The sequence below is a fragment of the Neopsephotus bourkii genome, unplaced genomic scaffold (assembly GCF_033783945.1).
Source record: "Neopsephotus bourkii isolate Nb327-2 ecotype Australia unplaced genomic scaffold, CSIRO-AGI_Nbou_v1 NB_951, whole genome shotgun sequence".
In the NCBI taxonomy this organism is placed as follows: domain Eukaryota; kingdom Metazoa; phylum Chordata; class Aves; order Psittaciformes; family Psittacidae; genus Neopsephotus; species Neopsephotus bourkii.
The window spans coordinates 2,379,020-2,402,197 of NW_026901445.1; the positions used below are offsets into that span (position 1 = coordinate 2,379,020).

A 23,178-nucleotide genomic window follows, 5' to 3' on the forward strand; every position below is an offset into this window, starting at 1 on the left:
GGCCTCGTCCAGCCTGGCCTTGAACACTGCCAGGGATGGAGCATTCACAACCTCCTTGGTCCAATCCCCTGCCAAGGCAGGGCCGCCTGGAGCAGGTGATACAGGAGCACATCAGAGTGGGTTTTGAATGTCTCCAGAGAGGGAGATTCCACAACCCCCCTGGGCAGCCTGTTTCAGTGCTCTGCCATCCTCAGCATAAAGTTCTTCCTCATATTGAGGAAGTTGACTTTTGGGTTCTGCAGTCAGATAATAAGCTCTGAAATTAGAAATCTCTGACACACCTAAGGGAGCCACCCAACGTCATGCATCAAGTCAGTATCACAATGAAAATATAAAGCAAGCTCCTGAATCACAGTCCCATGGTTTTTTACTTCAGTCTTTAACAAAACTTTGAAACATGAAACTCACAAGACCAGTGAAACAATGCTACCCTCCCACTATTGTAAATAGGTCAAGAAACTAAATTTCTCATATCAAGTGACATATCATAGTTGATAAAGCAACATAGAAAGCATGGCTGTGAATTTATGTTCCAGGTTAGATCCAGCAAAGCCAAGTGCACACTTGAGAACAGGGAGTGGCTCTGCTGGAGACAATGGAACTACAGATCTCTTCTGACCACAACAGTGGCAAATCTAGTCCAGCAGATTGTAATATGGTGTTTCTCTCCAATAACATTATTCTCAACTCCTGCCGATACCCCAGAGTTCCTTAACGGGAAGGAATTTAAATTAGTTTATTTAAGCCAGTGCAAAAACATTTAGTTGCACTTGAAATGAATCTCTCTAGCAGTTTAGCTAGGAGGGAATTAACTTCACTAGAGTTTGCAAACAATGCTTAATGTGACAAATAATGACTAAATCTGGTCATCTTGGTGGTGAAATAAATTGTAGTTACTTATTTTAAGGTTTAGAGATATTTTTTATTTTATTTTGTAGGAAAAAATATTTTTTACAACTGTAAAACATAACATCTATATTAACAGTGGCCCTTGGACTTGACCTTGTTGAACCCTCATGAGGTTTGCATGGGCCTGCTTCTCAGGCTTGTCCAAGTCCTTCTGGATATCGTCCTGTCCCTCAGGGTTGTTAACTGCACCACTCAGCTTTGTGTCAACTGCTGACAACACACTCAGTCCCACTGTCTGTGTCATCAATGAATATTTTAAACAGTACTGGTCCAAATACCCCTGAGAGATGCCATTTGATAAGTGTAAGGTCTCGCACCTGAGAAAACAATCCAAGAACGCAGCACAGGCTGGGATCTACCTGGCTGGAGAGAAGCACTGTAGAAAGAAATCTGGAGGTTCTGGTGCACAAGCTCAATGTGAGTGAAGAGTGTGCTGCTGCAGCTAAGAAAGCCAACAGGATGCTAGGTTACAAAGATATCACCAGCAGAGACAAAGATCCCACTTTACTTGACACTTGTCAGGCGGCACATAGAATACTGTGTTCAGTTTTGGTCCCTGCTATACACAAAAGTTGTGGACAGGCTAGAAAGGGTACAGAGAAGGGACACAAAGATGATCAAAGGCCTGGGAAGCCTGCCCTATGAGGAGAAGATGACAGAACTGGCTTTGTTCAGCCTAAAGAAAAGAAGGCTCAGGGGGAACCTCATCATCATGTTCCAGTATTTAAAAAGGTGACTACAAAGAAGACAGACACTCCCTTTTTAGAAGGAGTCACATAGAGAAGATGAGGGGTAATGGGCACAGATTATTCCAGGGGACATTCTGGCTGGACACGAGAGGATAATTTTTCAAAATGAGAACAGTCAGCCACTGGAATAATCTCCCCAGCAAAGTGGTGGACTCCCTAGTGTTGGATACTTCTAAGATTCAGTGGGACAGGATGCTGGGACATCTTGTCTAAATCGTGCTTTTGCCAAGAAAGGTTGCACCAAGTGACCCCTGAGGTCTCTTCCAACCTGGTATTCTATGATTCTATATGAAACTGATCATATACTCTATCACAGTTACTCAGGTCAAAGCCTGAACAGTCCCACAGGAGAAGCTACAGGCTCTTTATGTGAGAGGAATGCTTTATTTTAGTTGAGAAGTGAAATGTTTAGTGTGATCTATCTGGCTAAAATTTAAATGTTGAGAAGTTTTAATACTGATAATGGCCAAGTACCTTTGTTTATCTTGCAGTGCACACTGCAGCATTAAACAAGAGTATGCAAAGATGTGGCAAAAGCTCCCTAAACTACTGATATCTAGTTCCCTACTTCAGATATTCCTTCCAGCCCACCGATAGCAGAAATAGTCAGCATGCATTCCTGCCACAACTACAAATCAGGTAACCGTACAATATTACCTACATCCTACCTATCAATTATTGTATTTCATCAGAAAGACATTTATTCTAATCATAATGCTTCCAAGGAATACAAAGTTCCAGGTTCAACCTTTTACCCAGGTCAGTGCTCTACAGAATCAAACATTTCCTCACTGCCAGCTGGCAAAATTTCAGTGATTTCTTCAGAAATGTCAACATAACTGCATTTGAGTTGAGTAAGCTTTTTTCCCCTAAAATTGAATTGCTCAACATAAAGGCACCATAAAATATTTGCTCTCAGATTCCACATAAAGCACTTTCAGAGTCTTCTGGAGACTTGGAACTCTTTGGAAGCCAAGCATTCCACAATGGTAAGTCAAAGGTTTAGATTTATGTTTTTTAACTGAGGCTAGAGATAGCTATTTGCTTTAAAACTGCAAAAGAAGGATATTTAAGAGAATCATGTAGTTATAAATTTTTAAATATGGATATATTCTATTAACTGCAAGATGCAAAGAAAGCAAGGCACCTTTGTGAATTTTGTTCTTTTTTTTTCTAATTCTTTGCAAGAAACTGCACATATACCGCTTGGTCTTTCACTTGCTGTTATCCTTTTCTCAGAAATGTTTGTGAAAATATTCAGAACTTGGTAAACATTTAGGACCGTGCTTTTAAAATCTACAGATGTGAAATACAGTTTAAGATATAGTCCTTTTACAATGAAAAGTGTAATACAGTTATTTGCCTGCATTTCTGTTTTGTTCTATCAAGTTGTGTCCTATTTCAGTTCTTCGAGCCTCCAAATATGTTTGCCAAATTGAAATCAACAGTTAGGTGATGTTAGATAGTCAAAGTCCTATGGCCCAATTTTCCTCTGATTTATGCTCATGTAATCCCCAAAGTTTCAGATATCAGTTATTAACTTTGATGCGAATCTCAGAATAGCATAAGTTTTACAGAAGAGACAGTAGTTTCTGTAATATATGTAGATTCATGAATAAAGGGAGAAATTATCATCTACTTTTTTCTCTAAGATTTTCTGAGGGCTTGTCTATACTCAGATAAGTCTTAATTAAGTAAAATGGTTTAGTAGCTCATTCCACATTAATTCATCCACTTTCAAAGGACATTAAGCCCCATTTGGAGAATTCTGTTCTGCAAGATGGCTGGTGGCACCCCCTCTTTAAGAGAGTAAACAAGAAAAAAAAAGTTCCTTGAAGTGCCTTGCTCACAGACCACACAGAGCATCAACTCTGATGTTTAACTAAGAGGTCTTGGCATCAGTATAACACTAATCTCTATAATTTCTGATGAAGGTTACTGTTTCTACCAGTGCTTTCTTACCTATTTGATACCCTCTACTTACATGTAGAATCATAGAATAGGTACGGTTGGAAAAGACATTAAGACCATGAAGTTCCAACCCCTCTGACATGGCAGGGACACCTAACACTAAATCATGTCACCCAAGGCTCTGTCCAGCCTGGCTTTGAACACCGCCAGAGAAGGATGTTGAGATCCTCTGTGGAAAGCCATGATTCTCTGAGGTCACAAATCTCCGGATATCTGCACAGCACAAATGGCCTGACAGATCCATGCCAAATGCACGTGGAGCCTCATCAGAAGCCAGCTGCAATGTTTCATCCTACAACTTCACGAACAGGAGTTGCTTAGACAATTTTCCTTTGGCCAGGCACTACAGAATACCACAGTTTAAGCGTTTCAATCTTTCTTCTTAACTTCTCTCATCCAGACTATGGTGCTCAGCACAGCAACTAGCTATATTCTACCCCAAAGCCTCAGGAACTCCAAATCATTCTCCTGCTCCTTTTCACAACACCATGAATGTCCCACAGCCCTGTAAGAAAGCAGCACATCAAAGATTAAAATATTATTTTATTTATTTTTTTTTTCACAGCAGACGGAAGATATTTCCCTTTCTCACCATCTGCCCAAGGTTCAGGACTTATCAGTGTCTTTTGACGTTCATGATTCAAGTAACCCAAAGTAGACAGCTGAGTTACCTAAAAACAAAGACTCTCATTGCTGTTTTAAATCCCAGTTTTAAGTAGCAACAGACTCTGGAGTTCAGGACAGTAATTTGGGAAAATCTACTCATTTTACAATCCTTTAATGTTAATCTGCAACCTCTATCAAGAAAATAGAGTAACTTCCTCCATTGTTTCCCAGTCTCTGTCCATTCCTAAACTTTTGCCTGAAGTTATCTAGCCTGAGCAACACATCAAAATAATCCTGTGCTTCTCATGCTTCTCATGCTTCTCCAGTCCCTCTATCCCTGTATAACCATCATTACAAAGTTATTCAGGCTTTTCCAGAAAAGTCTTGGTTGTTCAGCAGGTCCCAATGGACATCTTTGAAGAGCTCTTACAGATGTTTAGCTGTTGCCTCCACTAGACAAAAGGAAGGTTGTGCTGTGACATATTAGAATCATAGAATAGTTAGGGTTGGAAAGGACCTTAAGATCATCGAGTTCCAACCCCTCAGATATCCAAACCTCTGTGTGCATGGTTTGACAAGATGGCTCATGGTCTGCCAAGCAGAATGTGCAGCTCTGGAATTTTGCATTAAGACACTCATTTGTGTCTCTCTTATCTGCACAGCCACAACTTACTGGAATACGATTAGGTCTGTGATCTCCACTTCACTGACAAATCTGGAGCAATTGCTGTACCCAAGTGGAGAAATAAGATACTGTACACACAATTATTTGCTGGATAGAAGCATTTGACTCAAAGGCAATACTTAAAACAATAATAAGAGTCTGACAGGGCTTTCAAGTGTATAATACTACTATAGCATTTTGTTATTTCTAGAGATTGGACTTCAGCTGATGTCAGATGCTGCTGACACATTTCTGTCTTATAATTTTGGTGGGCTTTTTTTCCACCTAAAAAAAAGCCACCAAAGCAGTAAAATATCTGGAGTGCCCTTTTCCAGTATTTCCATGTACACATAATGTTATTTCTAATTTTTGATTCATGTTCAGTGACTTAGCTTTTGAAAATAAAGATAGCAGCCTTCCAGTGTCTGAAAGGGGCCTACAAGAATGCTGGAGAGGGACTCTTCATCAGGAACTGTAGTGATATGACAAGGGGTAATGGGTTTAAACTTAAAAAAGGGAAGTTCGGGTTAGATATAAGGAAGAAGCTCTTTACTGTTAAGGGTGGTGAGGCACTGGAATGGGTTGCCCAGGGAAGCTGTGAATGTTCAAGGCCAGGTTGGACAGAGCCTTGGGTGACATGGTTTAGTGTGAGGTGTCCCTGCCCATGGCAGGGGGGTTGGAACTAGATGATCTTTCCAGCCCTAACTATTCTATGATTCTATGATAATCAAAGCAGAATTAAATTCATGCTATGTGCTTTGTGGTTGTTTTTTTGTTGTTTTTTTTTTTTTTTACAGAAGAGCTTTCTGGCTTTCCTTGTTGCAATGGGCATCACAGTGACACTGGGTGATGCATACTGTTTTTCTAAAATAAACAAGCCAGAGGATACCAATAAAGGTAAGAACAGGAACATTCTGTCATTTGATTGTCCTGTGGAAGCTTGGCTCTATGTGGAGCTTCCAGGAAGGGCTCAAAATATAAGGGATGGAGATCTTAGAAAGGCATGTATTGGTTGCAGCACCAAGTTGCCAAAAGTAGGAAAAACCCAAGTCTTCCCCTGGGCTGGATATAGCTGCAGCAATATTATTGCTACTGATGGTAGGTTGCTATGGCTATTCCATCACATGATGCTGATGCAGGAGTTGAGAGTAGTTCTGAATAGTCTGTTGCCAAGTGGGGGACCTGGCTGTTTGGTTGCTCACTTCCTTCCCAGGTCTGTCACACTGAAACCTAACAGGTGAGGAAGAAATAAGTTCATGCTGTAAAAATAGTCCAGATAATGACCTAGAGAACTTTATTATTGCCAAGAAAAAATGTTTTCAGAAAACTTGAAATAATTTTAAACTTTTCAGCCTTTATGTGGAGGCTTAAAGAACTTTTTTTTTTTTTTCTGCTGTCTCATGCAGGCTGTGTCCTGGATGGGAAATTGTATCCCTATGGAGAGATCGCAAGGACAGAAAATTGCTTCAGGTGCCACTGCAGCAAAATAGAAATGCACTGTTGCTCCCTGTAAGTTTGAACTTCTTGGTAGCATCATTGTCTGTAGGAAAAGCACAGCTTTCAATTTGCTGGGGGTAAATGAGTTTCTAAGGGCACAAGAGAGCCTTTCCTCACCCATGTAAGAGAGCTAGGGCAAGTCACGTACAGCTTTTGATCACTCTTGTCCTTGGCTGTGTTTACCTTACTTTCTGCTGACCAGGAGTGGACACAGGTCCTTCCAGACACAACTAGTTGGTTGCCTTTAATTTGTAGGAACTGGCAAACTCCTCTTACACTGTGGTTAAGTCTTTCCTTAGTAGGTGAAGTTGGGGTAGGAAGGAATTAGTTACACAATGGACTCTAGTAAAACTCCTCTAGAGGGCTTATGATGATCTTTATTATGACCCTTTCCAGAGATGCTTGTCTCCAGTTAATATGCTGACCCAAGAGGTACAATCTATCTCCAATATCCTCCTCTCAGACTACCTTTTCTAAGGGCCAAAATTTCTTGATTATGGTTATCACCTTTGCTCAGGTGACAACCTCTCAGGAAACAGCTACCACATTCTAAGCAAACTGGCAATAATGAAAAAGTAATGGAAAAAAGATAAAAGATGCCAAAGCCATGCTTATGTTGGTCTGTAGAGTGGTGTGCTAGAAATCCCTGTGCTAGTGCTGAGCATACTGCTACATCTTTACAGCACACTGCAGCAAGGTATCATGTGAGGTCCTAGAAGCTGTAGTTGTGGGGGCTTTCAAACTAACTAAACTGGTTTTAGACATAGTAACAGAGATTAGTTCCAGCTATAATCACTGAACCACTGAATCGTTTATTGCTCTCAAGCTAACATTTGGTTTCTCTTTGCCAATGACAGCTTTCATACTCCTATCAGTTACGACAGAGAGAGCTGTAGAGTCACTTTCAATAAAAAAACCTGTGACTATGAAGTGGTGCAGAAGAGCGACCCCACAAAGGAGTGTAACAGCTATTCTCGTGTGGGCTAACAGAACATCTGTTCCAAACCTTTCTGCACTGTAGAATTCCTTCCCTTCCTACAGATGTTTTGCCTTCACGAAGAAGCTTGAAGACATGGGAAATCTTCTAAGAGAGCACTTCAACAGCTCACTTCTGACCTTCCAATCGTTCTAATTCAGTGTACAAGATGCATAATCATATACAATGTTTCATTTGTCATTACTTGCATCACTGAGCTTTTTAAAACACAATAAATCCAGTTGAAACATCCAGAAATGCTTCATGATGGTTCTTTTTAGGTAATAACATGGGGCAATGTCACCTTCTTCAAGAAAGGAATGAAACCACATCACTACTCTGACATGCTCTGCACCAGTACCCCTGGCATAAGCCACGCTCATGCTTTTCAGGGTCTGCTCTAGCCAAGGGTCACAGCAGACATTTTAGCTCACTAGGTGTCAAAGTCCATTATCATTTGGAAAGTGTGCACTGTTTGGGACATGCTGTACAATTGGACCTACTCAGGGCACACCTAAACTGTTGCATGAGTTTTGGCAAGAGTTCTCTGAAAACAGAGGATGGAAGATCATCATCCTTTTTCTTGCCCCTACCCACTTATTTTCTCCCATGTGGCCTCTTCCAAGCCTTGCTTCCGAAAATCTGCACACACTGCACTGCAGCAGTCAGTGGCTCTTGCCCACACTGAAAAAAAGATCTAGATCCCTGCGCATGGCAGGGGGAAGGAGGGGAAGGATGGGACTATGTGATCTTAAGGTCCTTTCTCACTCTGTTCTGTGATTCTGTGGTCAGTCCCTGGAGACATGAGACATGCTTCCTCATGGCAACAGAGCTTGAGGTACTAATAAAAGGCAGATGCCTTCTGTCTCTTTAGTAGAAAAATTCCCCACATCCCTGGGGAGAGAAATCCATTGATGGCCTTTAAAACTGAATCTCACACCTGGCAATTGTTAATGTCCTAAATCTGTCCACACAGGAGACCAGGCAACAATACCCTATAAAATACTGCTTGTACATGGTCTCTATGCTCCAGAACTATCTAAACGCACAACAGTCTGCAATTAACTGTTGTGTGTCTTAAGAATGAAACACATCTTCCAATACGAATGGGCTGTTTAATGATGTTCCATAAGCACAACAGGTCTGTTTTCTTGTAAGAGTATGAGGCTACACACAGCTGAACACTTAGAGAAGGGTTCCTCACATGGTCCCAAATCAATTATCAGCTTGTATTTATTTATTCAGCAGAGGTAGTTGCTTCTCAAGACAACCCATCTCAAATTCTGAAAGCCATCAGTAGACTCAGAAGGATTTAAGTTGGTATGTTTTTTCTGGCTTTGTTTTTGGTAATTTGCCAGTGAAAACTGTTTTAAACTTTCTTATGGCTTCACTCAAGATATCTCCTTTTGGGAAAAGGATTCCAGCATTTTGCAAGCAGTGGTATTACATACTTCACCTTTTAAAGCTCTCTGTGCTGCAGGCTGGGTATCAGTCAATAATTCTGTTTCTGTACAGTTGGTTCCTGCTAGGCAAAAAAAAATGTGAGGGGCCTGAATTAGTCTGTTCAGCTTTTTCCAGTATAAACGTTTGCACATGCCTTTTTTAAACCTTCCATTCTCTGATTTAATCATGACATTCCTCTGAACAGCAGCGTGTGGAAATGAACGTTCTCACATTGCTTAAGGTCCAAAGGTAAGTTTTCTCCATTTCGTATACTGCAGGAAAGGAACAATTTTGAAACTTGCCCTGACTTCTCCCCTTTTCTGCCAGTTCATGTCAAAATTACACAGAACACAGCCTCAACTGGTACCTGAAGGAATGTTCTCACTTACAGAACAGCTGCAGCTTCTTAGGGCAAGTAATATTTTTAGCATGGACATCCAAAGGCTTCCTACATAGCTCATAGAACTGTTTCTTGAGAAAAATCAGCATGTTTTTTTTTTCTTCCACCCCCTCCTCCTCTTTAAACCCTCATTTTAAAAATTTACTTTTTCATGACTAACAAAAATGACTTGGAGGTTCCTCTTTAATTCAAACCACTGAGATGTGCACACATCAAGATTAACATTCAGCTTGTTGTAGTTTGAAGCTGTGCTATGTGATCCTGGAATTATTTCAGTATTTCAAGTTTCTTCCTACTAGAGTTTTACAAATTAAAACTACATTTTTCTTCTAAAACTTCTGAAACTTAGTTATTATCTCATAAGGTTACATTTGTATTTTTAATATTAATAGCTCCTCAGTAAGTCTTCATATTTTAAGTGATTTACAGATGCTTAGTTCATTTTTAAATGAAATAGAATTCCATGCCATGATAGCTGTCTTGATGTTGTTCTGTTCTAGTTGCTGCCCATCAGGAACAGACAGGAAGAATGCAACACAGGCAATGGAAGGAAGCAGGATTTTACACATTACATTGGAATTAAAGAGAAAAGATCACAACAGCCAAGATATCCCATGGGTTTGGCTGAAGCATTTTGTGGCTGCCCTTCCCACTTCAGTCTGTTCTGAGTCCATGCAGCAACAATATCCATGGAAACACTGACTAATACGTTTAGGAAATTGAAACAAGCTTACGCTCTCTAAATAGAGCTGAAATACAGTGTAGGTGTAGAATTAACTGAGCTTCAAAAAAAAAAAACAAACAAACAAAAAAAAAGGCACAGAGGTCACTCAAGTAAGTGGCTGACAGTGACAATATAAAACTGAAGTTAAGCCTCCTTTCATTTAGCTCATGCATGTGCATGTTGTGTTAAAGATGGAAGACTGCATAAATTTGGTACCACCTGAAAGACTTCCAGACATGCTTCCAATGCCAGCATGACCAGAGCATGGTCCACTATTGCATCATGTAAGTTCCACAAAGCTAGAGGCACCAGTGGCAAGAGCTGCAGAAATGCTCCCACCCACAACCTTTCCTATAGCTGACTCCACAAGTCACACCTCTAAAGTCTTTACTTTTCCTTAGCTTTATGATCTTAATTTGCTTAACCAGCTGCAGGTTGGGATAACAAGCTGTGTTTGGAATCACTGTGTTTTTTCATTTCCAGAATAAACTGTTCTGTCATTTTCTGGTTCACTGAAGATTTCTAAGGTGTTTTTGTTACTATGTGGCTTGAGTTGAATGTTACAGGAAAAACTGCATTTCCCATAAATTGGAGATCTCCTTTCAGCTACCTCTGTCACTCTTATCCATTTGGGTTTACTGTCTCTGGACTTTTGTCCTTGCTGCTGTAGTATCAGCATCTGTGGGCGTTTTCCTCAGTTCAGAGATTGAGGTCTCCTCCTTGCAAACACAGCATGGCATTTGCAGTTGGTTCTTTAGATCCTGTCTGTCTCTATGTTCATGGCTTATTGCTTATCCTCAGCAAGAGGAATCTTTGTTTACACACAGAACTAAACTGGGAAAAAAAACTCCAAAGTGTTTATCCAAAGTGAATTAAAACTGAAACTTAGCCCAGGAATGAGGACTCTGACCCATATGGAAGGAGACAGGCATGTTCAGATCAGGGGAGAAATAACATCTCCTGCTTGGGCCTCATAGCTTTAACTGAGACCTCAATTCAAATTTCTGCTATGCCACATGTTACCTGGGACATGTCACTCACAAAATCCATGCCCCTTGCCTGTAAAATGAATCCAATTCTTGGCTAATTCTTATGCCAGGAGAGATATGAAGACATAAGCTTTGAGGTTCATAAGTATATGAACCTCAGAGTTAACAAAAATATTCCCACCAAGATAAAACTTCCTTCTATCACACCTACAGACTGTTTCTGTGTCAACAGTGCACTGTGTATTTTAGCACGGTTTGCTTGGGCTTTTTCCTATAAATGTTGTTCTTTCTCACATGCAAATGTGGCAGACTTTGCTTAACAATTGTAAAAGCAATGTACATTGTACCTAGTACTGTCAGTTCAAGGTCAAGACAAATTTATATGTAAAATTGTGTTTACTTGTGATCTGATATGCCTCATGCTTTCTCTTCTTGCTTTCCGCCTCTCAATGGTAGTCAACCTACTGGTGTTAATAACTGGATATGTGAACTTGTCTTCTATAAGGAGTCCTGCACTTACTCCCTCCTATAGAAAGCTGATTCCATCAAGAATGTGAGAGTAGTACTCTAATGCTGGGTTAAGTAGCAAGGTTTCTGGCCTGCTTTCATTCTAGTGGATGTCTTCTAGCTTTAAGTTCATAAATAACATTACTGCTCCAAAACCATCCTGGGCTTCTCTGTTTATTGCTTAGCACTAAAAGATACAGAAAATCCAAGGCTGACAATATTGCATTACTCTTATTATCTCTGCAGTCAGAGACATGTAACTAGAAATCCCAGCTGAAGAATGACTCAGTAAAATAGTGAGGTAAATCTTCAAAGAAAGTTCCCAAGATTTTTCCCTGACTTAGGAAGAAACAGGATACTCTGTTCATCAGCATAAATGGAAAGAGGACACAGAACTGGGCAGAACAGTGATATTCTTAAATATTTTTAGTAAGAAATAAACCAGTTGGGAAGAAAACATAAGATTTCAACAAAACAATATTTGTTGGAGATATCTGTTCCCCACACAAGTGATATACCTATAATCCTGTACAAAAAGAGCATGAAGAAACAACGTACTATAGGCCACAGATTACCTAACTAATTGATGTATGAACGGACTATCTTCATAGTTTGCTGCTCTGAGTAATTTCAGCACCACAACATGTTGTTAGGGTCCCTCGGGTTCACAGATCACACAAGAGCTTCCTCACCATGCCCAAGCTTACACAGGTTACTCCCTGCTGCATCCCAAAGAAAGCTGCTTGCAAGAACTTTTCTCCATACCTAGCATAGCCTGCACTTAGAAAACAGGGAGGGTCCTGAAATGGGAACAGCAGGGCGGTCACTGCTTGTCTGAAAAGTTGAGAGAGAAAACACTCATGCACATTGCTTGGATTTTTGGATTTTGGAGATGAGTGACAAAGGTGTTTTCTGTCACTCAGCACCAAATCAGCAATTTGACTGCATTTTGGCTGCAACAAATTCCACAAGTTTCACTGTAATACACTAGCATCAGAAACTGTTGTGTCTGGTGACTTACATTCACATACATGAACTGCTGAAGGATGCCTTTCAAGCAATATTGCATGCAAACTCCACAACATATAAAAAAAAAAAAAAGAACAATATAAATCAATGCAATGTGATGATACTTTTTTTTCCAAACTGTCACAGAATATTTGCTCCAGATTACCTCTGAGAACATGAAAGAGCCAATAACTTAGGAAAGACTCTGGTACTTTCCACAGTCTTGTCAGCCAAGGAGAAATAGTTCTCAGAAAAAAAAGATTACAAAGAGCAGACACGCAAAGCTCTTGCTTTTTCTTCTATAAAGAGATTTCCAATGCCTGTACTCATGAGCTGTCATGTTTTGTTGGTTTACCAGTGATTAGGAGTCAAGGGCAGGAGCCTCATGGCTGTGATATTAGTCATCTCCTGCTTCAGGGCAGTGCATGCACCAGCATTGCCAAATCTAACTTATTAGACAGGCTGACTGTGAGCAGCTTTATCAAACCTACGAACTTCAGCAGGCACTTCAGCTCCTTTCCGCCACCCTGAAGAAAGATCTGGTAACTGTAGAAAAAAACAATTTACCCAACCTACCGAGTTGAAAGCCAGCTAAGATGCCCCTGTGAATAGTGGTCTCTGGCCTGCATTGCAACAATGCTGGCTTTCTCACATGGACTTCGTGAGCTACCTCTCAGGTTTGTAGTTTGGGTAGAAGACCTGAGGTAGTCACCCCAGCTTGGAGTTCAACCTCTATTCCCAATCCCACACAATAAGCGAACACAATTAGGCTTCTACCTGATGGAAAACTGAACAAAAAAAATGGCTATGACCCTTTTCTAAAGGCCTGCAGATGCCATCCACTCTCCACAGAAACCATGCTTTACATGTAATCCTTCCAAGCACTACTCCTTTCCTGCAAGAGCCTTTTTTCATGCTCAGCTGATGAAGAACGCTGAATGATTGTTCCAAGTCCCTCTCTTGAAATGTAGGTGGTTCAAACTCAGCATGCAACTTTTGTTGTCAGTGGCAACCACAATGTCTCTAATAGGTTTCTCAGGGTAAGTGCTAAATACTTATTTTAGACTCAAAATTTCTTTCAAAGTACCTCCCACAACTGCTCTCCAGATCTGGCGTGGCACAAAAGCCACACCTATCTTTTCACTGCCTTTTACAACTAAACCTTCCTGTATATAATTAGCTTATTTTAATAATGTCCACACCATGAGGTCATTTTGCAGAAACCTCATTGGAGATACTCATGCATGTTCAGTTTGCTCAGTGACTGACATAATGAATTCTCTCTATATATAAGTCCTCTGAGAAGATGAGCTTCCTACAGGCTGCCTCCTTACTGAAAACCTCATAATTCTGCAAAAATGGTGAGTCCTTACATTTTATACTGTAAAAAAACATGTCATGTTGCTATAAATTTTAAAGGAGGTTCTTCTGGATTTAACTCATGATTCAGACATCTAAGCAACTTGGAGGAAGTATAAATTCTGTGTTTTGAGAGCAACAGTCAGACAGATAGGCACAGGCAGGTAAAACCTTGGGTAACATATCAGCATGTATACATCAGGAGATGTCTAATAGGAACTCCAGCTAAGGCTTTTTATTATAACCTGTTTTCACTTACATGTAATGTTTGGAGATACCTTTTCTGTCAGAAAGCAGCCCTGTTATATCTCAACCTATAACTGGTTAGTTTTTGTGAAGAGTCTAGATAATATCTGAAGTTAAACTCAAAAATGTTGTCTTAATTTTTACTCATTTGCAGCTCTGTGGGTTTTAATCTCTTCTGCAAAATAAAATGCTGGTTTCTCCTCTTCTTACCTCTCAGCTATAACTTTTTTATCAGCCACCAGATCAACTCTTTCCAAAACAAACACACATAAATACAATGTGTGCGTGTGTGTGTCATTGTCTACTGCTGGTCTACTTTTACCAACATTTGAAATTCATCACTGCTAATTCCATCCTAGAATTCTGCTCTTTTCCTTCACATCCCTAATGAAAACTTTTAATATTAGATTGAAATATTTGAAGGGCTAAGAGATTAGCTGAGAAATTTAAGCTGACCTTTCAGAAAAAGCTGATGACAAAGGTTAGCTAATATAGAGTTACCTAGGTTGGAAAGGACATCTGCAAGTCATTTGGTCAAGCCTCCTGCTCAAAGCAGGACCAAGTCTTGAGAGTTCAACTGTAGCTGAAGTTCTTCAGCTTGTTCCTAGTCCTTCAATGTTAGGTTAAGACCCCCAGTGGGATTTTCAGACTCCTGTGAAGTAGTTTTTACAACTAGGAGTGAGGTTAGTAGCAGAGGCAGTCAGTGACCGATCCCATGGAGAAAATAAGAACAAGAAAAATTAAAGGGGATGGGAACAGAACACACTCCTTTCAGAAGTAGTTCTGGGCCTACGAGTTCTGTATCAGGCAATGCTTGCTTTTGACACCTTGGAATAAAGACAGGCTCTTTCGCTCCTCCCACATAATGGTGTGCTTCTGTTTCTTCTAAATGGTTCATATTCCTGGTTGCATATTGAAGTTTCTAAACTGCAAAAGACAATTGGATTTTTTATTTGAAACTGCAATGTATTTTGCTATTTCTAATGGTAGTATTTATGACCAAGAAATATTAACAGTTACTGAAATATTCCTATGAATTCTGCTTTCTTGTACAGAAAACTATCTTGGCCTGCCTTCTTGTTCTTGCTGTTAGCATTCCACTGTCCCATGCTTATTGTGTCCGGCAGACATCAAAGCCAGAGTTGTCTGATGGCAAGATTGTAGGTAAGAAATCAGCTAACATCAACTTGACAGATGCCACCACAAGTACTGCCTGATTTGGTTTGTCCATTCCATACAATTTATCAAAATTCAAAAGTGGAAACAGTGGAGAGAAAACTTTAGGAAAGGGGAAGAAAATGGGGCATGGAGAGCAGGGAATTTATAATGTTATAAAAAGAAGAGATTATCTGAGGAGCATCACACAGACCAAATTAAAAATTAATTTTGTGTAGGGAAGTAGCACAGGCTTACTTTATCCATCTGCATGATGCAATAATTCGTGTTTTCATTATGGCAGCATATTTAGAAATACAAAGAAGGGGGGGAAAGGCCTTTCTCTGTGTCTGTATAGACAGTATAAAGTAGGAATCAGATTGGCAAGTGTTCAGCACACTAATTAATTTACTCATTAGTTGTTTCCCTGTCCAAAACAAGTTCTTAAGAACTGAATGGCTGCTCCACTTGAGTCTGAGACTCTTTCTCCAGAACATAGCTTCTCTCATCTGTAGATTGATAGACTAGCTATAAGAAAATGAGTGCTCAAAAAAGAAACATGCAATTATCTGGACACAAGAAAAGCTGTTATGTGCCAATATGCAAAATAAACCAGGTGCCTCCAAAACAAGATTTTCTTGGAAAGATAGTGCTACTGCTAGACAAGTGAGTTAGCATTGCTAAAGAAACAAGACATTTATAGGCCAAGACACAACCTAGAAACCCCAAACTCTTCAGTCTGTCTTGTCCTAGCCACATAAAATTCTACTTTCCAGGTCACTTATTTAGAAAGTGTATTCTGTGACTATTGATGGGAACTTTATACACAATATGTGCTTTCTTCCTACAGTTTGGGATTGAGGAAAGTTTTCCAGGCAGATTTAGTCTTGCTCTAAATGAAGAGTCAACAGCAGTTGGTGTCAATGAGGGGGAAAGTCAAAGCCTTTTCTAAATTCTGACCAGGTCTGTGCCTGGGGGCTCCAACTCCTATACTTAAAGATGAACTACTCCAGGAAACCTGGTACTGATGCTCATCACAGGAAAAAGAGGCAGCCAGGTTACCCTTCTCCATGCATTAGAATATTAGCAGTCCTGCTCTGTAGCAGTCTTTGGGAACCTATTTTTTTGCCAGACAGGGATGCTAATGTAAAAAGCCTGCAAAGATCCAACTTATTGTAAGTAAGCAGTAGTGTTGTTACTGCAATAGGTCTGACACTGAAGGCTGCTTGCACACACTGTTTTCAGGCTGCCGTGACTTGAATGGAGAGCTGCATGAACTTGGTTCCCAGTGGAGGACTGACAGCTGCCATGATTGCTCTTGTTCTGAGGGTGCAATTGACTGCTGCTCCAGGTGAGTTCAGAGCAGCAGTGGGGTTTTTCCTCTGCTGCCATGGCAAGCACAAAACATTCCTTTTTATGCAGGGGTCCCTGAGAAATGTCTGTGGCCCTTCTCTTGCTCACTTGATATCAAAAAGTTACACATTAACTCAATACCATCATCTCTGAACACACAAAAACCCTCCGCTGACAAATATACCTCATGTTTAACAAATTATTCTTGATTTTAAGAAGAGTGCTTCATCCTTCTCGGGGATAAAATTTCATGCAAGATACTGGTTCAAGAGAGAGCACATAGTTACTTAAGAAATTTCTACTGCTGCTAATTCAGGTCTTCCCAAAGCTATACATTACCCCTCTTTTCTTTGAGGGGCAGCTCAAGATACACTGGCCTGCATGTAATTTTCCTATGATGACACCCAACCACTCACGCAATTTTGCTCCATACTGTGGCTGAAGAGAAAAAGCAATGAGTAGCAAATAAACACAACAAACATTGTTTGGGTTTAAATCAGATTAGTAAACTACAACTTTCTATTCATCCTGCTTAAGCAGGGTGACTAGGTAACATCTTTATGTGAGTCCCCTTTTCTGCTCTTGAACAGCTCCCCAGTATAGACTCTTCCTACTAAAGGTGTAGATATCATCTGAAATGGAAGCTGTTTACTTCTTGGTCTCATTACCTCTTTGCCTTTCTTTTCCTGACCACAGCTTCTCAACACCATCTGACTATGATGAAGAGAACTGTGTAAGCATTTTCAACAAGGAGACCTGCACTTATAAAGTAGTGGAGAAAGATGATCACTCAAAAGAATGCCCAGTACGTACGTGGGTGGGCTAATAAAGAAGGATTGTGGATTTGGGAATTATTTCCTTTTTTGTTTGTTTTAAGGGTTCTTTCTCACAAATGAAAACAACCTGAAAAATGCAACTGTAAAGTGAAATCTATTCATAAAACCTAACACATAATAAAACTGAGTATCCACTCACAAAATAGTCCCTTGCTTTCTCTGCCTTCTGCTTCCCCATGAAGAAAGAACTGACTTGTTCCTTCCTTAAGACTATAAATTAAACATTTTAAATTTTAAAGCAACCTCAGTAGATGTTAATTATAACTCTTCTGTAGTCATAACTCAGTGCTAGGGAGTATATTGTACTATCTGCACAGCTAAAAGAATAACAGAGGAAGCATCAGAAATTCATGTGACATTTTCTTGTTTGAGAATGGAAACCTAAAGAATTAATATTAAAAAAAAGAAAAAGAAAAGAAACAAAAAGCAGCTTAAGCCTTCTGGATACTCTCTTTTCTAAGAAAGTGTCTTATATGATCTTTTATATGGCTCCCTGGAGCCTGCCCAGCTTAAGGACTGAAAAAGCCACCAGCTACCTTGGCTAACCCAGTACTTTACTTATATAGCATTCACAGCACAGCAAACCGAGTCCTCAGCCTGGGGTTTGGGTAAAAGAAAAGGTCCTTTATTCAGATCAGCCCTTAAGAAATTCAAGTTCTTAAACTGGCCAATGGGCAGGATTGCAGCTAGATGGAGATACTTCAAACATGGAAGGAGCTACATGATTCCACAAACAATAACTGAGATGGATACATTTTCCAGTATAAGCTCTCCAGCTCTCCCTCACAGTACTGCTTCATAATCTTTATGGGTACATTTGCTCAGTCGCACCATGGTGCTTGGGAATTTTAGGGTTGCTATTTCTGGTTTCCACCAAAGGAGGTGACACAGGAAAGGTAGCAGCATGGATGGAGAGAGTTTTTTTAGAAGAGCATGTAAGGATAGGACAAGGGGTAAAGGTTTTAAACTAAAACATTCACATTATGTACAAGAAAAAAATTATTTACAATGAGGGTGGTGAGGCACTGGAACAGTTGTGGATGCTCCATCCCTGGCAGTGTTGAAGACCAGTTTGGACAGGGCTTTGAGCAACCAGGTCTAATGGAAGGTGTACCTGCCTGTGGCAGGGGACAGAATGAGATGATCTTCAAAAAGGTCCCTTCCAACCTAACCCATTTTATACATGTCTTTCTGTCTGCAAGAGGCTTCTGGGTTCAGTTTTAAGGCATGTCCATTGAGAATGCCAAGTCTCAAGTAAGTGATAACCAAAGATTTATATTTTTTAAGGCCTACTAGATGTTTACATCCGAAGTCCAGAAAAGCCAGCCTGAACCAGCATTCCTATATGACCCAGACCTATTTACATTTTAAATCCACCCAAGCAGCTTTCTCCACCATCTGCTAGATCTTGTTGCAATATGCAGATCTATCATGTCAGCTATGCAGGAGTAGGAAAGATTTCATGTCTAAACCAAAGAACTTCCAGGGAACAGCCTGCTCTCCTTGTCTGCTCCAAGTTTCAACATGGGAAGAAATTATGTTACCCATTGCATCTCGTTTTGGAGCACCAGAAGCACAGCAAGGACTTGGCTCTCTTCCCTCTGAAGGAGTCTAGCTGTGGGAGGATGACAAAACCCCTGAAAAGTCAAGAAAGCAGAGACAGAGCATGCAAAGTTCTGCTTGTCAAAAGGAGGAAGAGTAAAGCAATGTTTTGTTTTGGCATTTCACTGCTTCAACACACACAGCTACAGTCTTACACAGAGAATACATTCCTCAACCCTCAAAGCTTTAGATCATAACAATTCTTTCACGATGTAGTGGAAAGGAAACACTCACAAAAGAGTTTCCTCAATTAACCTAATGTGTTAAAGGTTTAGGGGACTCTGCAGAGCCTTGGGAGACAACACAGCTCAGGCAAAGCAGAAGAGGTTGTGGGCTCTCTTCCTTCCAGTTTCCCTCTCCTTACCTGGTAGCACATAGCTCTCCTGCTAGCAAGGGAGGCAGTTTCAGAGAGCTGGTCCTCTACTCCCACTGAGTACTGGAAAGGTGTTCTTGGCCTAAAAATGAAATCTAGTACTTAGCCTATGAAGTCTTTTAAACCAAACACCAGAACACACATAAATCTGATGGAAGTTCTCCTATTAAACAGTGCTCATCACCTAAAACTTAATGGTTTTGTACCCATTCAATGTTCCATTAAGATTTTTTGCTCCAGTCTTAAAAATAAAATTCAATTTAATCACAAACAAAGAAAGTGCATTTCTCATTTACATTATGTATACCAAAGAAGCTAGAGGCTTGCAGTTCACGTTCTGCTTCATGCCATTTAGAAAAAACACAAACTCTGCTAAATTCAATTCATGACAATTTTTCTTGTTCACTTTGCTCTTAGTTCTTCTGTTGGTATGCAGAGAAGTTTGCATTGGTACCTTTTGAAAGCCTGAAAGTTTGTTCAAATCTATTGCTGCTCACATGTTTCCCTGGGCCAAGCTGTGGATTATTTTAGGGCAAACTGATTGGCTTTATAACAGGTATTTACATGGAACTCCAAAACACATAATTCACACAACCAATTTAAAACACTCAGCAAGAACGGGTTACTTTGACATTCCTCCCCACATCCCAGAATTCTGTTTTCACATTAGCTACTTTCAGAGTGTTTCAACCATTGGTCCATGCTTTTTACAGTTCTTCAGGGTTTCAGCGCTTTTGCAGAATCACTTCAAGTAGATCTCCGTTAAAAAGCAGTGATAAACTGCAGTTCTCTGCCACCACAAGATAATGTCCTTCAAATTAACGAGGTATGTTCTCCATTAATTACAGAGACTTCTGCCATTACTGCCCTGGCCTGCCAAAATGGGGCAAATCTACAGAGACAGAAACAAGCAGTTTTGCTTAACAGCTAACTATAATGGCTCAGAGACTGAAAGAATTCATTCCCTAAGCTGTATTAATACAGAAGTCATTTCAGTTTGCTGTATGAAAGACAGGGTAGATGCACTGGGCTGAAATACCAGCTTGGAACCATCCCTGATGTGTTATCCTGAGCCAAGCCAAAGTCTAATGGCACAACAGCTTCCTGAAGAGCTTTTCCTCCCCTTTCCAATTCCTAGTTTGGGACTTGCTCGATCTCTCTTAACAGCAATATCCCGTGTCCTGTGCATAGAGCAGGCTTTCCAGGGGTTGAAAGAGCTTATTTTATTTTGGTGCTCTCCTGCTTTCACCCTGCTCCTGAAGAAAAAGGGCTGCTGTTCTGCACACCAGAGGAAGCAGAGGCGAGCAAGGTTCTGGCTTGGTGTGGTATTCATTCAAAATTCTTTATACCCCTGAAGTCATAAACTGGATTATTTAACAATGTATTTTTCCAGGTCAGTTGTTCGTTCCTGTTTGTAGGATTTGGCTGTTTAAGGCAAACTATTAATCAAACTCATTCAAAGCGTATAGAGCATTGTCTTCTAATATTAACAGCAAATTATACGAACAGGTTAGGTAAGAGATCAGCTCTGTAACATTATTATGAACCCTGTAGAGACATTTGGGATCATAACACCCTTAAGTTTGGCGTCTGGTTTAGCTACATGGCTGGGCTAGGTTTTTCATATGTAACTGCTATTGAACAGTTAGTATCCCTCATTAACATCTCCATCACTTTCTTTCAACCGTCTTAAATGGGGGTACTCTCCCTTCTTTCTTCAGTAAGGAGGGGGAAAAGTTAGAATGACCAAAATTGTATCAGAAATGGAGAGTGGCAAACCAGTATTCTTTGCTTGGTGCTCACTGCCAGCAAAGAATTCCAGAAAGGACCCAAGTTTTTCAGCAAGCCAAGTAGGAAAGAAGCAGAAGCTTGATCAGGCATATTGCTATGACTACAGCCCAGCTACTTTAGTACAGTTCATTTATGTACAGATATGACACCTCTAGAACTTTATTTTTCTGATGTTGTTTTTTTTTGGTTCTCTTTGTTCTATAAATCCACTAGTCACTAGATGACATCCTAGCTCTGTCACAGGTCAGAACTACAGGGAACACAAAACCTAGATCCTGATTCAGTTGGCAAATGAGCTCCATTTCTGTTTACTCCAGTAAGGTTTGAGAACGCAAGTGGCTTTTTAGGAGTGTCTTTGGTCTATATATTTAGTCTATATCCAAGAAGGTATCATGGATGGGACTGAGTACTTTCAAGAGAGTTTTTTAACTTGAACGTAGAGGGGCCTTCCTGAATTACCCTTGATACAGGAGAAGGGTAGTTTAGGAGAACAAAACACTTAGCAATAACAATACTTCAAAGTTTCATTCAGGAAATAGATGCATTAGCACCTGTGACTGTTAATAGAGGAAAAACAGGAGTTTCTCCTTTCAGCACAGCAGTGCAAGTTGAATCAGATGTGATGGCTTATGAAAACATCACTAGGGATAAAATGGAAAGTCTAATATTAAATTCTGAAATAGGCTGGTTCATAGGAAAAATAGTGCTGGGATAGATTCTGTTTGGGAAGAGAAGCAACTTCATAAGCTTTGTTAACAGTAGAAGCATTGGTAGGACCAATCATGCTTTAAGGATTTTGGTAACCAAATTCTTACAGAACTCTCAAACTGCAGTTTTATTATATTAGCACCCCATTCCCCAAGATTTCCAGCCAAAACTTCCTCAAAGGTGCTACTGTCAGAATGTAAGAAGACAACAGAAAAACAAATGCCTGGATGCCAAATTAGTTAGTCTGTGCAACGCTGCTTACCTTCCCAAAGCCCCCAGCAAATGAGAGCTGATAAGACTACAGGTATTGGCTGCAAAAAACAAACAGCACAATATTCCACGTACAGTTCAGGAAGTGCCCATGTAACCAGCTGCTGCCACTCATCTCCTCCAGTACTAATTTGGGATAAGGATCCCAGGAAAGTTCCATTGTTTGCCTGGACCTTATAGCACAACTGACATCATGTAATTGAATTTCAGTGTTTACTGGTCAGATAAACACATTTGGAAGGGTGTAGATGGGCACAGGTTAGATTGACAAGACCAGCACCCTGTCTGCAAGAAGCAAAACAGGACATGTTGGTTTTAACACAAGGCTTCCTCACTCGAGCTGCTACCAGACTCCTGTAACTGCATAACAAGAAGTATCTCTGGGGTGTTTGAGAAGAGGTCAATATGCAATTGTTCAAAAATGTCATTGCCAGGTTTGGATAGAATCAAGCTCACCACAGCAGGAACATGAGGATGTCAGCTTTGGCTGCTTAAGCTGCAGACTAGCAAAGTCCTATAATCATCATCTAGAAGCTGGGCATCTTTGTACAGCCACTGCTCCTTTGGTGGCTTCTTCAGTATTCCCTCCGCCGTCTTTTTCAACTCGTATACAGTTGTATCTTTAGCCACAGTGAAGACTGTTGTCTTGTGACAGCAAATCATCAAGCATATATCAATCATCTGGTGCGAGACTGCCTTAAGAACCTGAACGTGCACAAGTCCATGGGAACTGATGAAATCCATTCACGGGTCCTGAAGGAGCTGGCTAATGAAGCTGCTAAGCCACTGGCCATCATATTTGAAAAATCATGGCAGTCAGGTGAAGTTCCCAGTGACTGGAAAATGGGTAGTATAACCCCCATTTTTAAGAAGGGGAAAATGGATCACACAGGGAACTACAGACAAGTCAGTCTCACCTCTGTGCCTAGAAACTCTTGGAGCAGATTCTCCTGCAAGGCATGCTAAGGCACATGAAAAATAAGGTGCTTGGTGACAGCCAGTGTGGCTTCACTAAGGGGAAATCTTGTCTGACCAACTTGGT

The 23,178-nt window shown here is 40.4% G+C and overlaps 3 protein-coding genes across 5 annotated transcripts; 2 read left to right on the forward strand and 1 right to left on the reverse strand.

Annotated features, from left to right (window-relative positions):
• Positions 1 to 2,493: 2,493 nt before the first annotated feature.
• LOC133215074 (beta-microseminoprotein-like) lies at positions 2,494 to 7,630 on the forward strand. Of its 2 annotated transcripts, none has more exons than XM_061358808.1 (4): positions 2,494 to 2,647; positions 5,697 to 5,796; positions 6,306 to 6,408; positions 7,254 to 7,630. In XM_061358808.1, exons 1-4 carry the CDS (start codon positions 2,645 to 2,647, stop codon positions 7,381 to 7,383), a joined length of 336 nt encoding a protein of 111 aa, XP_061214792.1. In that variant the 5' UTR covers positions 2,494 to 2,644; the 3' UTR covers positions 7,384 to 7,630. The 2 variants fall into 2 exon arrangements, with proteins under 2 accessions (XP_061214792.1, XP_061214793.1); XM_061358809.1 differs by having other exon boundaries at positions 2,586 to 2,647; positions 5,700 to 5,796.
• A 1,416-nt stretch (positions 7,631 to 9,046) lies between these two features.
• On the forward strand, positions 9,047 to 17,535 carry LOC133215073 (beta-microseminoprotein-like). Of its 2 annotated transcripts, XM_061358807.1 has the most exons (5): positions 9,047 to 9,064; positions 13,738 to 13,804; positions 15,104 to 15,212; positions 16,449 to 16,554; positions 17,253 to 17,535. In XM_061358807.1, the coding sequence occupies exons 2-5, from the start codon at positions 13,802 to 13,804 to the stop codon at positions 17,380 to 17,382; spliced, it is 348 nt and encodes a 115-aa protein (XP_061214791.1). In that variant the 5' UTR covers positions 9,047 to 9,064; positions 13,738 to 13,801; the 3' UTR covers positions 17,383 to 17,535. The 2 variants fall into 2 exon arrangements, with proteins under 2 accessions (XP_061214791.1, XP_061214790.1); XM_061358806.1 differs by lacking the exon at positions 9,047 to 9,064 and having other exon boundaries at positions 12,993 to 13,804.
• A 4,916-nt stretch (positions 17,536 to 22,451) lies between these two features.
• On the reverse strand, positions 22,452 to 22,808 carry LOC133215104 (elongin-B-like). The gene is given in 1 exon segment (XM_061358869.1): positions 22,452 to 22,808. A coding segment is annotated over 1 exon segment (348 nt). The 5' UTR covers positions 22,800 to 22,808.
• Positions 22,809 to 23,178: the final 370 nt, after the last annotated feature.

Coding starts and splice junctions, on each gene's coding strand:
- LOC133215074 (XM_061358808.1), top strand. Junction 5,797..6,305: donor GCCAGAGGATACCAATAAAG/GTAAGAACAGGA, acceptor TGTCTCATGCAG/GCTGTGTCCTGGATGGGAAA. Junction 6,409..7,253: donor GAAATGCACTGTTGCTCCCT/GTAAGTTTGAAC, acceptor TGCCAATGACAG/CTTTCATACTCCTATCAGTT.
- LOC133215073 (XM_061358807.1), top strand. Junction 15,213..16,448: donor GTCTGATGGCAAGATTGTAG/GTAAGAAATCAG, acceptor CACTGTTTTCAG/GCTGCCGTGACTTGAATGGA. Junction 16,555..17,252: donor GCAATTGACTGCTGCTCCAG/GTGAGTTCAGAG, acceptor TCCTGACCACAG/CTTCTCAACACCATCTGACT.